Raw genomic sequence first — 20236 nt, 5'->3', positions numbered from 1 at the left:
CGCATACTATAGGAAAATATTTGAGACGGTGGAAGATGGAAGTTCAGAGAAACATAGAGTTTCAAGATATAAAACAATTGGTATTTGATAAAGTGAATGAAGAACAGAATGATTAAAGATTAGAGATGACACTAGAGAAACAACAGGTGAGTGGGGCAGCTGAATACACTATTGTTTCAGAGGTAATCAGGAAGTTACAACACAATCAGATACTATCAACTCTTCTATTGACAGGTCATTCAAAAAAATTCGAGAAGCACTAGAACGTTGCACTAATAGGGGGTCTAGTTGGGTTGTTGATATGATTAATATGATCTACCTAGATACCTTTATAGCAAACTATAAACCGTTGAAAGAAGGGAAGTCATTACCAACTCCTAAATATTTCGCAGACAAACGTGCTACGATTAATATTCCAAATATTCAAAGGGAAAATTGTATGAGGATATCGTTAAGGGTTATCAAATTTCCAGGTAAGATAAATCCATGCAGACTTTCCAGTTATCTGGAAGATGATGGAATAAATTGGGAAGGTATAGATGAACCAATCCCTATCTCCCAGTGCACAAAAATAGAAAAAACAGAATCCAGGTTTGGCTATAAACGTATTCGGGCATGAAGGGAAAAAACTCATAGTCCACAGGATAAGTCCTTTAATATCCAGAAAAGTGTGTGGTGCTTGATTAATGGTTGTTTGTATAATGTAGTTAATTTCATTCTTAAAAACAGGCTTTGACTTCCTCATGAATTTAACTAAATATTCTGTATGCTTGGGACTTCACATCACTGAATAAAATCACACAACTTCTAGTTTCTTGACACTAAAAGATACTTTCAGCATGGTTGCTTCCTCTAAAATCTTTGACTTTCTGTCAAGAAGTTCAAGTCACTGAAAGTCTTGTTGTTTTGCTTACACAATGAACTCATCATCACTTATTTCCACCTCTTCATTGGGAATGTCATCATTCTTAGCAGTAGTAGACACTTCTTGCTGCGATGGTAACAAAGACTGCATGTCCCTGATGCATGTATCCCGCTGTGCAATCTGTGCGCGCAGGAAATCGATTTCCTTCACCATTTGGTCCATTTTCTGCAACAATACAAAGATGTCACATTATCAATTTAACAACAGTAAGACGATTCAAAACTTTGTTGTCATGATTGTTCCTTGTTTACAATGCACTCCTATTCCACCTATAAGGCTGTGATCAAGACATGATCTGTTACAGTGAGTACACTGACCATTAATGGGCAATCCCCCATGTGATTAACCCTCCAGATTTAACTGCTCATGTTTCTTGGACCTTGCACAATGTTCAGTGACTAAATAGTGTAGAGTCGAAGCCCTACAAACTGTCAGCATTCCAATCAGGCATGCTCTCAATATCGGTACTAGAATTTGGTCCAAACAGAAGCTAGTTAATTTATAATCGATTACACTTCCTCTAAACTGGTGACAGAATATTTCAACAAAGACCGCCCAACTGACTATTTGTGCAGTAATTGACACTCTCCAAATCGGCATCCACTATCTGGACTCTCATGTTGACTGGCTGATGGACTGAATGTGTATTAACAACACAGTGGATTACCATCACCACTAAGCTCCAACTAGCCACATCTCACAAAACCCTGTCTGCCACATACCAACGAAAATTTGGTGAAAGGACAAAATCCTCCACAAAATTGCCATCCCGGACAAAATCCACCTCTTCTTAACTGAAAAATGGACTTTCTCAAATTGCTGAAGTATTAGTGTGTCTTTGATCATGTTTTTCTCAAACACTGAAAGCGCTGTTTTGATAGCATTTACGTTTTCCTAATTGGCTAATTAATCCCTTACTTAGAAGCCGAAGGTGTTGTTTCAAACATTTAAGGTTTCTCCATTTTTCACATCCTTCTGGCATTAAAACAGACTTTGAGTTCGCTGCCACCAATGCTGTATCTGTTGTGTTAGGTTCTCATGTAAATGTTTATGGGTGTTTCTATCACCTCATCCAAAGTATGTGTCATAACATACAATCCCTAGGTCTAGTTTCCCATTATCGCAACAATGAAGACACGAGAGAGCTCTGTGCTATGATCGATGGGTTTGCTTCCTTGCCTGTGACCAATGTCCCACCTACAGACACTGTCTCCAAGGACCTTGAGCCTCTAGCTGACTACTTTGACACCTACTGCCAGATTCGCCAGATTCGGCGGAAAGCCGCATCAAGCCTGTGTATCCTCCACAAGTTTGGAACGTCCATGAGATCACTCTTGAGGGTGGTTCATGAACAAACAATGCGTACGAAGGTTGGAACCACGCGTCTAAGAAACTGATAAGACATTCCCACCATACTGTTTGTGGACTTATCAACTGTCAGATATAAAGAAAACAGTCTTGCGTGTACAGTCATCTACATGTCAGGGAGAGGTCAGCCCCCTAAGAAAATCATAGATCCATAGGTCTTAAAGATAATAAGAAATAAGAAGAAATAATATGGTTCATGTGTGAAACATGTATTTTTATTCTTTTTGTTATTATTTACGAATGCCTGAAATGAATAAAATTCACTTTTGTGACTAAACATGTCATTAGTTACAATTCTTAGGGTGGAATTTATTAGGGGTGGATTTTGTCCTAGGTTGCAATTTTCGGGTGGATTTTGTCCTGAATTCTGTTAAGTAATAACAAAAGTACTTTGATTACTGTTACACAAAATGCTGAAAAGATAATGACCCTCTTAATCATTTCACAAAATGACTGATTTCGCAATCTGACAGTAACATATACAGCTTCTCATTCCTCTCCAAGGTGGTGCCACTTCACACAGCCAGAATACCACCAAACCCAGTGAAACCCAGTCAAACTAAAGTCTGTAAATAAGCAAATTTTGATTTTCTTAAGAAAGACACAATCTGTATTTCAATAGTTTAAAGCATGGAGATTTCATTGCCTATAGCACATTAAACAATTGCATAACTCCTGGCAGATGTCCTTCAGCATACAACTGTTCAGAAACTACCTCCTCACAATAGATTTAGCATGGACAGTTTTCTTTATGTGAAACCTTTCAAGGCTGTGATATGCCAGACTCAAGGTGCTTGCCAGTGACATTCATTTCATCCTGTCTGTTAACTGACTGAAACAGCATGACACCAGATGAATGTTCACCCATGGTTGACAATGTACTGTCATAATCATATAATTTATGTTTCCTTCAAGGGCAAGTTTACATGAAAATTAAACCTTTTCATCTTATGGATTTTTTTTTTTGCATATAAGGTGTAAGTCAAGTAGTTTCATAGCCAAAACAGTACACGTAAGTAACTAATTTACTTTTTGCATTATACTAATTTATATTTTGCACATTTACAGAGAATTTAATGTCCACAATAAACACATCATGTTGTAACTAATCAGACCCATTGATGCACAGCCTGCGGCTTTAACTCTCAGATTGCCTGTTCGCCAGCTGGCTTTATGTACCAGTTAGTTCCATTCTGTGAAAATGTATACATTGCACAAGAGATGTGACCACATAACAAAATTGTGTAACTATCAACTTGAGTCTCTAGCCTTTTCAAGAGCAGCTTTTTTCAACAAAACTAAAGGCATCAATGCACTATGTTTAGCTAGCCATCGATCAATGTGGCTGAATTCTATGTTTGTTACTGAATTTCTACATTAATTGTACAATTTATGTCTCTTCAATGCAATCCTCACTTTGACACTGAAACCATATCCACATACATCTGGAAGATAAATGCACTTAACAGTTTTGAATTTTGCTTTTCTATATCATCTTTGCTGCATTTTGCTTAAATTAGTGTATACATGCCTTCATTCAAATGTTGTTTTAGATGTTAGTTCAAATCACCAATGGTCATTTTGAAGTGTTGATGAACCAAGAATGAACTGAGAATGTTTTGGACAATATGCTGACCTGAATGTCTGAGAGAGGCAACCTTGTGCTGTAATACAGAGTCTTTGTAAAATCCTGTCACACATGCTGGTCATGTTTCTCCTATAACATCATCTAGAATTCAAAATCAGTTTTCTTACATGAATTCCAGAATGGACCAAGTATTGCAGTGAAATCTAGAGAAATATGTCACACGTGAAAACAAATGCTGCTGTATCATTTCTCATGTGCGTTCTCCTACTTGCTCCATACACTTGAGTGTTTAGCTTACATGCATGGAAAGCATATCATAGCTAAAAATAGGTGTATTCCAATTAATTCCTACATTCAACATATTGTAACTATTATTGTTTCTGTAAGCATCATGTCATGACTGATGCAAACTCATGCACAACAATGACAGTCCTTCCTTTCATTTCTCACTATTTCTGATGGTCACACTGAAAATAAGTGGTGGACACAAACATGGCAATGTCCACACATATTTGCACATCTACCAGCATTCATTACATAGAAGAAATCTTTTTGTCTGATGTTGTTTTAGTCATGGTCACTTCTTAGAATATTCTTCTTATTCTGAAGATATTCCAGGAACATATTACATTTGAATGCATTGATGCAGATACACATATACACAGTCAGTATCAGAGTGTATTTGGGCTGGAACAGGTCCAAACTTTCTATACGGGTACACCACCCCTCATTACTCTACCCTACCCTGATACCCATTATGTTAATTCCTGACATCAAATTTGTAAGAAACATAAATATATTCTTTAGCTCAGGGGCTAAAATTTCTGAATATCTTTACCATGTATCATATTCAAAAAAGGTGACTGTATATTAAGTGTAAATCTTTACAACCATTTAATCGAGAAAGAATAACATATTACACTGTTCAATCTATCAGTCACATGATGAAAAAGGGTCTGGATATTGAGACGGGAGAGAATTTGAAAAGTGTCATGAGTCCTTGAAAATAATGTCAAGCTCACCCTGAAATGACTGGTGTATCTATAATCACCAAATGAATACTGTTGACATAATTGAAGACATTGGCTGCAACATTTTATGAGATGCTACATAAGTTTGAAAAATGGTCAAATCATGGTGACCATGAAGATGAGGTGAAAGTCAACAAAATCGACCATTGTTTGCATAATTCTCCAATGTTGGCTCTCACCAAAGTTGAAGACACTGGGTATAATAGAGCAAGAGATATCATGCTAGAGAAGAGTTTGAAAAGTGGTCAAAGTGTCCTAGTGACCTTGAAAATAAGGTCAAGTCATCTCATTTGCCTGGTGTCTGCATAATACCCCAAAGAAGACACTGTATACAATAGTTTATGAAATTTCCTGTTAACAAAAAAAAAGGACCTACGTATGTACAGGTGCTGCTGAATACAATGAACAAAGAAAAAAAAAAGAAAATAACAACCAGCAGATTGTCAGAATGTTTTGACTACTTACCCAGCTACAGTTATGCATATACACTGCTTGACTTAAGTTTCTTTTTTGTGTATGTGAACACAATTTTGAGTAAGTTGCTTCTCAATAGTGATATCACATATACATCAACTCTGTTATATATGCAGTTGAACACCGTTGTGTCCAACTCTGATAAGTCGATGTGAGTGAGTGAGTGAGTTTAGTTTTACGTCGCACTTAGCAATATTCCAGCTATATGGCGACGGTCTGTAAATAATCGAGTCTGGACCAGACAATCCAGTGATCAACAACATGAGCATCGATCTGCGCAATGGGGAACCGATGGCATGTGTCAACCAAGTCAGCTAGTCTGACTACCCGATCCCGTTAGTCGCCTCTTACGACAAGCATAGTCACCTTTTATGGTAAGCATGGGTTGCTGAAGGCCTATTCTACCCCGGGACCTTCACGGGTCGATAAGTCGATGTCTCAGTTGTCTCAAGGTATGATTTCTCAGTCAAAATCCTTCATTATTTATCATTATTTGAACCCTTTTAACTCAATACAGATGTCTCGATCTTTCGGATATCTTGATGTGATTTCATTGTCCCAAAAAGCAGAATTATCCTTTTAAATGTATATTTGCACTTAAAGTCGATATACACCCACCTTTCTCAGACAAGTATCCATCTGAACTGCGACTATCTCCATGTGTTTACACACATGCTGTGGCATGAATCAAAGATAGTGATAGTGTAAGCTGATTAAGGCTAATTGAGTTGTAGGTGTAACTTGTTTGTTTGTCTAATTAGGATCTGCTCCCAATTTCAACATAACACTCCTGATAACGGATTCTAGTACCGAATCAAACATAGTGAGTGTTATCACATGACAAGCATTTGATTGTTGCGTTTTTACTATATTGCCAACTGAGAAATGTTGAACACTATTGTGTTGTGGAGATATAAAATGTTACCAAATGGTAGGTTTGTCAGTAAGGTTATCATCATGTCTGTGCAATCTAACAAAGGACCCAGCTTATCTAGCCACCGATGATATGAAATTGTGGATGCCATTGCCATCAGACAGACAGCTGATGACAATGATTGCGACAGTACGACTGAGAATGAGGAACCAACTCAACCCCTGCCCTCACTTCCACAAGGAACCGATACCATTGTGAAATGGAACGTTGAACGACACTAGGACTTATGTATCAAGAGTGGCTGACCAATATTGCAGTCATGCCCCCACCAAATGCCTTTCATTTAAAACTTTCTGATTTCTTTACTTCTTTGTGGAGTAAATCCAAATTTTGTATATTTCAAAATGGACACTGTGACAAGGTTACCACATGTATTTGTGATCCCTGAGGACAAAAAAATAATAGATATGCAATCTAGTGTTTCCTTTTGTTTTCTTTCATTTCTTTCATATTAGCATGTGATGATATGCTCAACTCAGATGTGTTGATATTTAGATAAGTTGATATTTCTTCATGGTTCCGAAAATATGGAGACAACGGTGTTCGACTATATTTGGTATTTTCACAGAGTTGAGGTTATGAATGGAAATACACATATCATTTCTGTCTTGCTGCTAACATTTTCAATTCAAATGCTTCTTTCATATTTTTGTAATAATTTTGTCAAATGATCAATGTTAATATTAATATCTAGACAGGAGACCAGTCTAAATCGGTTGTCACTATAATGACACCATAATCAAAGGGCAGTAACTCTTGCTTGTTTAGCTTGACTAAAGAACATGTAACATAATGGCAGGCAATTCCTGAACTGACAGTGCAAGTTATACTTTAACTGTAATATAAATGAGTTTATTTTCAGACATTGATAGTATCTAATAATAAAAAATTCCATTTTGTTTCCAAAAATAAACCAGTATCGTCAGTTGTAAAAGACATTTGTCAGTCAGTGACTGTCAGTATAACTGTTTTAAGGCTTAAAGGAAACATGTTGGGTAGCATGGAGTTCTCAGGCCTGATATTCCCTAATTTGTGAATGATAACTATATGTAGTTGTAAACAGGTTGGAATAAAGATACTTTAGATGTCTGACGAGAGAAGATACATCACTGGTAACTGCAACAGGTCAACTATGACTGACTAATCTACCCTAACAGATCACTTCTAATGACATACTATTTTGAAATGAATCTAATGTTACCCAGTGGGAGAAGCAGGAAGATGGCACAAATTTATTTTTGTGACACCCCAAATCAATATATAGTATTTCATCCCGTGACTGAGGTTAGAAGAATACAAGCAACTTAGCCTGACATACCATCCACCAAGGTTAAAAGACAAATTTGAACTCACAACAGTTGTATTGCTGATTTCAGATTTTGAACGTGCAACAGTCAAAATTATTTCTCCTTGAATAATTTCCAGTGTTTTACGGACCAGTGAAGAATCTGCACCTAGAACAAGACGCCCATTCATCTGAAACAAAAACAGAGGAAAACAGATTCAGCACTGGTAGTAGACATGGTTTTGTTCTGGACATGGCTGGATGATCTTGGAGAATACATTCTCGTAAATATAATTAAAAGTGATTTATTTTGTGATGTCCTGGAGTACTAGATAATTTAAACTTCCCTTTCTTTATTTGAGTGAGATGGTGGATCCAACTTGAGATGAAACTTGAACAAATGTTTCAGGCTTTCTAAAAACCTTCTGTTTTGATTAAATCATACACAGCTTTGAAAAACAAGAGAATGCACAATAAGCTCCAGGTATCTGCCTTACATCTAGGGATGATCTGGCCGGGCTACTGAAAAGAATAGTTTGCAAAATGAAGCCCTACTATCTACCATTATATCTACTGGCAGCATATAATAATTACAGGTAAGTCTCAGTTTCAGTCTTGCAGAATACTGTGTTCATGTAGAAACTAGAATGATTTTATCTAACATGTTTAAATGACCTACTACATAGACCATGGAGATTAATCAGATTATAAATATCTTTGTCTTTATCATGTTTGAAGAGTTTATTCAATTTTGAAGTTCCACGTTCAAGAAAGTTTAATTTGGGGTTAATAATGCTATTACTCATACCCTGGCAGGGCTTCAAGAGATTTCAACTGGTGGCTCTTGTTTTATTGACTTACATTTGAATCAATGGTCCATGCACTGTCCATTAGAAAACCATCTTTCACTTTAAACAACAGAACTATGTACTATTTATCGGATGCTATCACTGCTCCCTATGTTAAGATGCAGAGGTTCAATAACCGCTCAGTGTTGATGTGGCAAGGTTCACATATGCTTCCAGATAAGTCTACTGTCAAATGAATGTTGAGAGGCACAGGATCCTACAGTCCTTTGTCGATGTCAATCCCTATCAAATAGGTGAGCACTTCAGCAAACACTGACACTGGTGACAGTCTTAGACACCTCACACAAGTGAACTATTGATGTAGCTGTGAAGAATTGATGTAGCTGTACAGAGATTGGCTTGGAGGAGGGAGTCAGATATGCTGTCTTTCACAGATAGTGCAGAAGTAGCAGACACTTTGTTATGTGGCAGTATTATTTCATGTAAGACAGTGTGTATATTGGGATTCAACAGACTTCTAGAATAACAGGAACAAATACCCAGCAGTGTGAAGACTACTTTTCACACTGGAATCTCAACCTAGATCTATTTTAGAAGCTTTATCACTATTGCAGATTGGTGAACAATATCAACACTGTCTCTACTGCTATTAGCACTGCTTTCAATTATATTACTGTTCTATTCATAAAGCTATTGACTGTATACTATTTGTTTATATACATTTTCAGTATTTTGTACTGTCATAGTAATTCCCTTGTGGAATTTTATAATAATTTGTAAACACAGATAATTTTAGAGTGCAATTGTTAATTCTGTTACATGTTTTGGTGGTTGTCAGTTTCATACTGAATTCTTTTCTGGGCAGATTTCAATTCAACAGAGGTTGAGATGGTACATGTAACAGTCAACAATATAGGTTTCTCAACTGATTGCAGGCCATGTTCAAACACCTTAGAATTACATTTAGATTGGCATTGACAAATGAGTAGTATAGGGAATGATAGTCCGAAAACACTTTTCAAAAACCCCTCTAAAAAGCCTCATTTACTAAATGAGGCTTTGGTGGGACCATTAGCTCTTGCTATTATTGCCCCTACTACAAAGCTACGCCATCACGTTTACCGTGACTTGGCAGGCGGTAACACTGTGCCGTACGGTACGATCAATAATTCTTCTCTTACAAACCCCCTACCCGGCCCATCCCTCAAGTAGTACAAGTTAGGTTCGTCGGCTTTCATATCCACTTTATCTATGTTGTAAGTTTTGACTGACCATATAGGATCGGTGGCTCGCTTACGGCTATCGCCCTCGTGTTCCCCCGGCTGGTATAGATACCTAACTAAGGCCCTATCCGGTATCTGTTTCTCCTTTCCACGCAATGGAGCAGACGACTCTGCTAACACTGATTTTAGTTTGATAGCGTCTGCCGGTTTCTTACCAGTGAGCCGGGTTACTTCATGGTTGATTGCCGACACCACCTTGGGTAACCTCGTGACCCATTCAGTCGATCGTTTTCCAGGGGTGGTCATCTCCCTAGCATACTGATAGCCGAACAAGCGCTCAGCCAAAGTCCTATTAAATCTCTCAACTATGGCTTGGCTGCGATGGGCTCCGGCCGTGCCACGCCTGACCTTCGTATCGTGTTTGGCTAGCAGTTGTGACACGGCACCCATGAACTCCCGTCCGGGGTCAACTTGCAGCTCTGTTGGCCACGTCAGCGGACTGCGTTTGTATATACGTTCTAATCCTTTGGCTACTTTGGCTGAATCTTTCGTGGTCAAGGGTTCGGCTTCCTTGTAACGACTGGCTACGTCCACTACGGTTAAGGCATACTTGTACCTCTTATCATGAGGTAGGAACAGTAGGTCTGCCTGGTGAATGCTATTAGGTATGTTAATTCCGAAACTCCTTCTAGGTACGTAGCGTGGCGCCGGCAAATAGATCTGCCACAGGGCTTGTTTTTCAAGCCACGCTTTGGCTTTCTCTGGTGATACTCGTGCTATTTTAGATAGCTTATCTACTGCGCTAGCTCCTTTCCAATATCCACGCGGGCTGTAATAAATAGCCTCAAATTTTTTCATGTCCATACGCGTATGTGTTTATACCATCAATAGCTATCCAACGTTTCGTGTCCATAGGCGATAGGGATGTCTTGTTTATAGTCAGTCCGTATATCTTATGTCCATCACTTCTAAGCGTGTTCATCTTATGCCTAAAGGTACGGGTCTTGAACAGAGCCTCCTTGAATCTGGAGTGTTTGATGTGTTGTTTCACCACATACTTCTTAACCCCCTTAGCCTTCCGGATCTCACTATTGTCGGCTTTCAATATGGAGTACATCTTAGGTCTCAAACCTATGTACTCAGCTATTGGCGTGCCAGCACACTCGTCCTTCATCTTACCTAGGACCTTTTTATTTACCGTGTTGTGTATAGTATGGGTCTTAGGATAGTCGCTGGTGTCGTATAAATCGAGGTGTTTCCCCATGTCCTCGTACACGTCCTCGGTTCGAATCTCCATCAGCAGGGAATCCGTGTCAGTGTACAACACTTCGCACCTGTCGCCGTACTGTTTCTTGAGCTCGTTGTAGTAAAAGTCGTACATCAGGTGTTTGGATAAATCGAGGATACTCATCCCAACGTAAACAGGTCGGTTGAATTTTATGTGACTTTTCTTCATGTGTATGGCAACTAGGTCGTCTGTGAATATTTTATTACGGTTGAATGCCGGACTGGCTATCAATTTCCTGAGCTTGTCTTCCTCACTCGACCGAACCAGCTTCACGGTTACGCGTTTCCTCAGGTTTTCCATAGTCTTACCAAACACCGAGTTGTTCATGAGCTTGTAGAGATTTTTCTCAAAATCACTGGTGGCTTTTTTTCGTAGGTCTGTGTTCATTCTGATGTAGGGCTCCATCCATGGGCTCTGGTCGAACATGAGCACCCTGTGTATTTTGGTCAGCCTCATACCCAATGACAGGTACAGCTGTAGGTTGCGATAGTGAACTATGTACTTAGTCTTATTCATTAAGTTAGGCACGAGTTTCTCAACGTCCGCCACACGACCACCTGACAAGTTATGTTGGTACTCAGACATCCAGTCTGTGTTAACCTTCATACGTTCGGGTGCAAGGGGATAGCTGTTGTGCGATGTGTGTAATGCCTTAGGATACTCTAAGTCAACTTCGAGGATATACCCTTTATTCGAATCTGGTGCAATGCTCATAACATCAACGTTTGGTACCCATTCGAATCCTCCTGTAGGTAGATACTGGCTCATAGCCCAGCCGTACAGGTTATTTGCGTCGAGGTAGAGAATGTGATTGGTTGGTTTGTTAGGATCGTAACCTTTCACGTATTGATTATTTGCTTTCGCGTATCGTTTGGATACCATGGAAATCCCACCTCGCAAACCTTTCTCAATGAATAGGTGCATGTCGTAATCTGTGAGCAATTCTAAATTAACTCCTGTCTTTTTAAGCAAGGCGTCCCACGACAGACCTGGGCTGGTGTAATACCATGCGGGGTCGAGTTTATACTGCTTTACACATGTTTGCCGAAACGTCTCGAACACGTCGGCTAACAGCAGTACATCTGTCCTCAAGTACAGGTCATGATAATCGCCAAGGTTCTTACAACCCAGTTTATTCCATACGTTAATCGCGTGTGAGTAATCGTCTCGTGAGACGGACGCTTCATTCAGCTTGCTATAAAAGCAGTCGATAGGAGGTAGTCTGGTCTCTGTGAACTTAGCCCAGCTATCCATGTACTCATATGGGTATACGCCCTTCCTCATGAGCAGGTGTCTAGTCTCGGCGTCTGTGTATCGATCTGTGATAGGGAAGGTATTGTTGGCCTTGACCAGACTGTCGAGTGACGACAGGAGGAATTGAAACGAGTCAATGAACCTAAGTCCGTTTAAGCTGAAGGAGATGTATCTCTCCATGTTGTTGGGGATGCACGTTATATTACCATCGATTTTCGCGATGGCCTGCATGATCAAGTGAGAGTCGTATCCTCTCAAGTTGTGAAAGACAACGGGAATGTTTATTGTCTTAGGATTGATTTTAAGCTTGAGGTTGCACGCGTTGTGAGCGGCGCCTCTATACTTACCAGTTATGTGGCAGTGATCTCTCACCGAATCACCGTTAAGTGGCGAGTCGCACACATGACAGTTAGTGCTACTGGTGTGAGCTATCTTGTCGGCTCTGGTCATACGCATGGGAGCGATTCTATACAATACATTCCTAATAATTTTTTCTTCCTCCTGCAAGCACTTTAGAAACCTTTCAGCCGCGTCAGGACCCCTATACACTACCGGAGCTTTCGTTTCCCCGTCACAACGGACGACAATGTATCCAAACGAACAGGCTTTATGCTCTTGTGTTTTGTGTGTGAAACTCCCACTAGTGGATGATTCCCCTACCACCAAGGCTTCGAAGTCGGCGTATATGATATAAGGCACAGACATTTGATTCTTGTGATTGTCGAATTTTAGGATATTTTCACCTTCCTTAGGCATGTCGACTCGTATGGCCGTCTGCCCAACACCTTGGCAATCCTCCAGGTGGGATTCTAATAAATCAGCCCGACTGAAACAGTGTAGGCATCGTACACAAAAATGTTTTTCCCCAACGTGTTTCGACTGGTCGTGCAACAACCGGCTGAGATTTTTTATCCACGTGTAGTGATACTTTTCACCTTTTTGAATCATGAATAAATTAATAACTTGACAATCCTTCACCGGGCTGACCCTGTGTACTATTGTTGCGTTACCTTCGTGCCCAAAGACATTTATAGCCAGATTATTCTGTTTTTCTACTTTAGTGATCTGGGATATTGGGGTGGGTTCATCTATACCATCCCAGTTGAGCCCATCGTCCTGTGGATAATTAGAAGGTCTGTTCGGATTAGTGGCAGCTGGAAATAAGGCTGACCTGATAGATAACCTCAAGCAATCGTTTCCTCTATTCTTAACGTTTACTATGGCTTGTTTGTTCTTATAGTAGGGAGGCAAGGCTAGGTATGACCCACCTCTGAACGGCACGTATTTAGCTATATCTAGATAGACATTATCGATTTTATCTACAACCCACCCGGACCCCATGTGCGTGTAGCGTTCTAGGTATTCTCGTATCTGCTGAAAACTATTATCGATTGATGTGTCAATGGTCTCTGCATGTGTGACGACCTCTTGTTTACCTCGGAAGTAAGGTTGAATATACTCAGTGGTACTCCCAACCTGCTTATCGAGCGACATTTTCACTGTGATCTGAAACTTGATACTTCCTAGGTTATTTAGTTCCTGGTTGACCTTATCAGCTATCAGAGGCTTAATATCTGTAATGTCTATGTTTCTATCAACACGCATGCGCCAACCTCTCAAATAATTGCCTACGGCGTGCTCAGTGCGCACGAACTGCAGGTCAACAGCTCTATTCTGTCGTAATAATTCTACAAGCTGTGGTTTTCTCATACGGGAATACCCGCCTAAACCCAAATCGTGTGCCTCGGCTTTCAGTTGTTTTACAGTGGGACGTGCTACGGGGGCATGTGATAACAATGCGGTTAACCCGGCTCTCCCCAGGTTTGAATAACCCGTGTGTCCAAGCTGTTTTGCTTGAGCTTTTAATTGTTTTACCGTAGGAGGGGCTTCTAAACCTAGTAATCTCAACAATGCTGACTTCCGCATTCTAGAATACCCGATAACACCTCTCTGTTTTGCGACCCTCTTGAGCTCGCGCACAGTAGCCATAGTGTTTACACCTAAGAGAATCAATGTCTAATTGGTCGGCAGTAACTCTTAAAAAATATTTTCTGGTGGCCGGGTACAATTCTAGACATTCTGTCAAATCGTCCCACGTACCTGGTAAAATATATAGTGTGGCTGTTTCAATCCAGTACTCACCTTGGTTATAGTATTCCTTGTATTCACTTATACTCGAAAAACGTTCTATATGGTATTGAGACGCGATATCCCGCTCCCATTCGAAGGGGTGAGTATACTTAACACCCTCTTTAATCCATACCACGTCCACTATTATCTTAAATCTGAAGCTGCCCCATAAAGCCAGTTCATATTTGAATATGTTTTCCACAGACATAGCTATACGTAGGTGTGTATAATCTCTAATTGGAGTCTATCTTGAGCAGTCGCCTACGTTCTTTTATGTAGCCTTTTTTATTCTCGTATATGAGTTGATGTCTGACTACGTTCGCTCCGTGAGCTTTACATAAACAGTAGTGCCCTTTAACCCCGATACCACACACAGAACACGTGTAGTTAGGACTTCCCATATGGAAACAACAGAACCCCTGATTCCTGCATTTCCTACCACAGGCCTCGGTCTTCCCCATAAGTATATATTCGCATCGGTATGGAGCGGGTCTCATGTTTACTTATATAGGTATTTTAGTTTAATTGCTTTGCAACCAACGCAGTAGCTGCTATACCCAACACTATGAAGCCCAGTTCACGATTCATTTGTCCCTTGGATGGTGTGTAGTACTGAGCGAGTGTGGGTTTATTGAGCGGTTCCAATTGTTTACCAGTTAGTAGGTAGTATTCTTTCATTCCTTCATCGACATCGTAGAATGTTTTAATGGCATGGTTTTCACGCTTGAGTTGTTCGTTAATAAAATCGATCCTCTGGAGGCGTTTTTTAACGTACTCGGCCTGTGCTCTTTGTAATTTCTCAGTAGCGAGATCGTGTCGCTTCCTTTCTTCCTGTATTTCAGCCGCGTGATCATCTCGTAGTTTCGAGAAGAGGAAATTACTCCCGGAAAATGCCAGGGCATTCACTAACGCCCCACCGACCATCATAGCTATCGTGGCCATCCCTATATTTATTTCATTATATTATCAGGTATTATTCCTTGTTTTACTAGGATGTCTTTTGTGGCCATCGCCATACCAAGGTTCATTATGAGCATACCCATATCCTGCAGGTTGAAATCTAGCTTGATAGTTGGTTGTTTAAGCACCATTTTAGTCAACCGAGCGTACCCTACTGCTAGACTGGCTACCACTGTGGCGTGGTATGCGTCGTTGACGAACGTTTTCCCCTCAGACATTATGTATATGATATAAAATATTTTAAATTATAACATGATATGCGGGTCTACCATGGGGGATACCCCCATACCCCCACTGTTGTGGGTGGGGGGCTCACTGTTGGGTGGTGGCTCACTGTGGGAGGTGTATAACCATGTTATAACCACGGCAGCAGTTACACCTACAGCCAACAACAGTCGGGTTGGGTTGGTCACTTTATGTTGGTTACACCACCGTTTTTTACCGGCAGCTACTCTCTTAGGATTCTTCTGTCTGGTTACTGTTGGAGGTACCTCCACTGAAGGGGTCACTGTTGGGGGTGGGGTCTCCTCCATCACTGTTGGGGGTACCTCCACTGGGGTTTCCTGTGCAGCATCCATCTATACTATTATTATTATTCTTTCTCTCAAATTGGCAATGTTTTGCCGTGATAATCGCCGCCGTCACTGGAGCCAACAACATACCATATTTGTGGTACAGCCCGCAGCTGATAGAGCTCACGGCGTGTTCGATAAAAGGGTCTTTATCTAGGTCCTCCCACAGGTAAAGTCGGCGCTCTGGTGGAATGGGAAGGAATTGTGATACAATACCGGTGTATATCTGGGTCATAGCCGATCCTATTGTCTTTGTCATTTCTGCTCCGAGCCGGGACTCGTATCTAGCGTACAGCTTATCGATTTCTTCGGCTGACATTTTGTGAATTTTATCCGGGGTGTAGTCTCCAAAGTAATGTTTGGCTTTGCCACCAACAGCCAACGCCACCAGTTTCTCTCGCTTGGGGGAATCCCCAGTTGGGGAACCCTCCACAGACAATTGTTCGAGCAATTCCTCACACTCCATCTTATAATATAACAAGTAAGATTTAGTTTTAACTATATAATACCCGATGCAGACAAAACACAGAGAAATGAAAGTTAAGTTGCACACGACAAATACTTCAAATATCATAGCTATGCTTAGCATTTGCTTAGCTTTGCTTAGCTTTGCTTAGCTTTAGCTTAGCTTTGCTTAGCTTTGCTTAGCTTTAGCATACTATATATGCTACTGGTTGGTCGGTCTTTAGTACGAGCTTAGCGTGTTTAGTTTCAGCGAGCTGTTTCTTCACCCGTTCCCGTTCTAATTTACTCATCACATCGTTCTCTCTCAAACACTCCTCGAACGAATCCCTATCCTTGCAGTGAAATAAGGCCACCCATCGCGTCTGCTCCCTGAGGTCTTTCAACACCGAGTTGAACTTCTGCGTTAGCACCCAGACGCTGTGATTTGCATGCCGGCCGGAGAAGGCCAGGTACGATAGCATGTCTCTCTTTTTTGTTATCTCACGATTAGCGCTGCAGTCGTCCAGTATAAACAGCGTCGGTTCCCCTTTAAATTTCTCGTGAAGAGCTTTCAACCAGTCCTGCAGGCGTGTTCCAGGGTCGATTTTGTGTACGTCAGGGTCCGTCATTACCCAAGGTCGCGCGTACGTTTTATTCATACCTAGAGTAGGGCACATGATAACGATGTTATCGAACACATCTAAAAGCTGGGCATTGAAATACAACTCAGGAGCAACCACGATCTTCATGGGGGAGAAATCTACATCCAGTTTAGGGTAAAACACACCAGGGGAATACATTTTAAAACTATTATATAATAAATATATATGTAATATGTACATAACACTTCCTGGAATAACGAGCGGTGAGGCCGTTCAGCTGACGCACGCGATCGATAACACGTCAGGTCAACTCGAAGTCGCACTCTGCGATATCACCTACCTACCACAATGGACTAACATTAATATCAGCAACAATAAGCTGTTCGTCAGTGGAACTCGTAGTCAAATAACTGACGGCTACTACAGCGTGTGCTCTCTAAACGACGAGGTCTTCAAACCCCTGGGAGCCGAACTCAAAATGAACGACTCAAACGGTACAGTGGTGTTAATCAACAACGGAAGAACCTCCTTGAGGCTCGGCCGACCATTAGCGAGGATACTCGGTATGTCTCCTGACGAGATAAAACCAACAACAACCGTCACAGGCACGAAGTTACCCGACCTAGTACCGTACCGAGAGCTGTACATTCATCTCGATCAGGTGAGCACAACGTACAACATTCAAGGAGGCCACCCTTCCACTATACTGAGAGCAGTGCCGGTGAAAACTGAGAAATTCAACGACGGTAGAACCGAGTCGTTTTCACCACGGCAGTATAAGAGATTAACCCAGGGCAACATACCTGAGCTGACAATATCGGTGTTAGATATAAATCATAATCCTGTAAATATAGGATACCTCAGCTTAACACTTCACGTAACATGACCAGCGCACAAGGACCCGGAGTGAAAAAATGCGTCAATATCGGGATCTCCGACCTCGGAGACACACGCGGTTTCGACGCTCCCGGAGTAGATGGTAAATCGTACGCCTTGCAACTAAAAAACAACATTTACAAACGCGTTGAAATCCCCTCCGGTGGAGCCCTAAGTGATATGATAGATACCACAGGGGCAACAGCCAACACTAAGTACGCCCTCGTCAACACCGGTGATGACAACTGGAGAATATACCCATCATTCGGGGGTAAACTGTTCGACTTAGACGATGTTGAGAGCACTACCGTCGTCAAAAACAAACCATATATGCTCGTCTTCACCGAAGATGACAAGTGGGTGTTGTTACCCGATAACAAATGGTTTCTCAATATTAGACTCGTCTCCCCTTACGTGTTCACGGATAATAAAGACAACCACCTAAATAAAGTCGTGAACAATGGAACCCTGCTCGTGGCTTACGTCCCAACTCAGAGACGTAGCATAGTCGTCAGCCCAGTCAACACTATAGCAGCCCACATGCTATCGAGTAAACCGGCCATGCAAAACGTGAAATTGCAGTTGGTGTCTGAATTCGAAGGTGTGGTTAAGATACTAGAGAGTCTACCGGCAAACTCAACACTGTTCATCAAAGTCTACCTAGGGGAACCATCGGGGAATGATGTCGAGATCGTGAAGGGGATCAAACTCGGGTGGGTGAAACGACACCAGTTTCAAGTTTGCAACGTTTACGTGCGGGTGGGTGTCGACTCCAAGACCAGTCTGCAGGGGGTCAACGTGATCATAGAAAACAAGATATCACTAATCAATATCTTCCTACCTGACAACATACACTTCATGGGTATAAAGTTAACCCCTGAATTATTATCAGAAAACCAGTTGGAAATTATATCGTAATAGTATAATAATGACCAGTCATCATCCCAACACTACACTTAACGACCTGGGAGATACAGAGGGATTCGATCAGCCTGGTGAGGAAGGTGAATTATACATCCTACAATTCGAAGACAACGTGTACAAACGGGTGTCGTTATTAGATTTTAAAGAGCCTAAATGGCTGCTCAACTTAACACCCACCTCACCTTATATCACATTAACTGAATTGGGGCGTATCTCTAAGATTAGGAATAACGGTATCTGGGTCGGGGATTTCATTCCGGAGAGGACATTAATAAGAAGTAGCATGAATGGGTTATCGGCTTTCTTCGAAAATAAATTAACATTTAGTAATCCTGAAATAATAACCCCCCCTTTCACACTCATCATAGAAGTCTTCTTTGAGTATTCAGACAATGGAGACCGCCCAATAAGACACCAAATTTTACCCGGGGTGGCAATAGGCTGGTTTAGCATACACAAAGGCAAATATTGCCGTATTGTTATACAACAGGATACCACGGGTCCTATAAACCGCTTAATAAGCCTCAGTGGGGTTCATTCTATACCAATAAATCCTATTAGCCTCTCACCTATTACCCTGACTAACAGTCTAGAACTTATAGACTTCAAATACATTGATAGAATATTAACTGAACCCCAATTAAAATATCTTTCAAAATATACATTATAGGATGGGCCTGTACCCAGTCGTAGAGGAAGTAGCTAAGACATTGGAAACCGTAGATGGGTTCCGCTTGAGGCAGTTATGTGATATGAAACGCCAACTAGAACAAGACCGTGACACGCGGAAAGCACTATGTAAAAAATATAATAGAGCTTTCAATATCGTGGACGGGGCTGACACTACCCTTATGGCAACCAGCATGGGACTAGGTGCGGCAGGTGTTGGATTGTTGGCTACCATCGTGGCTGCACCTATAGTGCTAGGTATTGAAATAACGGCAGGGGTGGCAGGGTTAGCAGGATTGGCGCTTAAGTTAGTATCACGCAGACTTAATCGTAAGGCATTGAAACACGACGAGATCAGGGTTCTGGCCGAAGCAAAGCTGAACACAGTGAGTGAGCGAATTTCCACGGCACTCTCTGACAGTAAGATCTCAGAAGAGGAGTTTCGTTCAATCCTCTCTGAACTCAAAAAATATAACGGAATGAAACAAGATATTCGATCCAAATCTCGTAAGTCTGCTATCAGCGAGGACGAGAAAAAAAAGTACATAGAACAGGGGATACAAAAAGCCCAGCAAGCCTTTATTACGAATACCAAAGTGATCGTAGGCGGTTCACATTAAACTGTTTCATCGATATAAACATGGCATAGGGGAACACGAGGGCGATAGCCGTAAGCGGGCCACCGATCCTATATGGTCAGTCAAAACTTACAACATAGATAAAGTGGATATGAAAGCCGACGAACCTAACTTGTACTACTTGAGGGATGGGCCGGGTAGGGGGTTTGTAAGAGAAGAATTATTGATCGTACCGTACGGCACAGTGTTACCGCCTGCCAAGTCACGGTAAACGTGATGGCGTAGCTTTGTAGTAGGGGCAA

At 41.2% G+C, this 20236-nt stretch overlaps 1 protein-coding gene across 3 annotated transcripts in view; it reads right to left on the bottom strand.

The window, feature by feature from the left end:
* Positions 1–636: 636 nt before the first annotated feature.
* The window catches only part of LOC137298971 (uncharacterized), a 36153-nt gene continuing 16553 nt past the window's right edge, over positions 637–20236 (bottom strand). For all 3 annotated transcript variants that reach the window (XM_067831399.1, XM_067831400.1, XM_067831398.1), the window contains exons 5-6: positions 7674–7796; positions 637–1090 (exon numbers count right to left, since the gene is read on the bottom strand). In XM_067831399.1, coding sequence (XP_067687500.1) covers positions 911–1090; positions 7674–7796 — 303 coding nt within the window. In that variant the 3' untranslated portion in view covers positions 637–910. The remainder of the gene's footprint in view (positions 1091–7673; positions 7797–20236) is intronic.

Source organism: Haliotis asinina, chromosome 10, assembly GCF_037392515.1.
Source record: "Haliotis asinina isolate JCU_RB_2024 chromosome 10, JCU_Hal_asi_v2, whole genome shotgun sequence".
NCBI classification, from domain to species: Eukaryota; Metazoa; Mollusca; class Gastropoda; order Lepetellida; family Haliotidae; genus Haliotis; species Haliotis asinina.
This window is presented reverse-complemented; position numbering and strand designations above follow the sequence as displayed.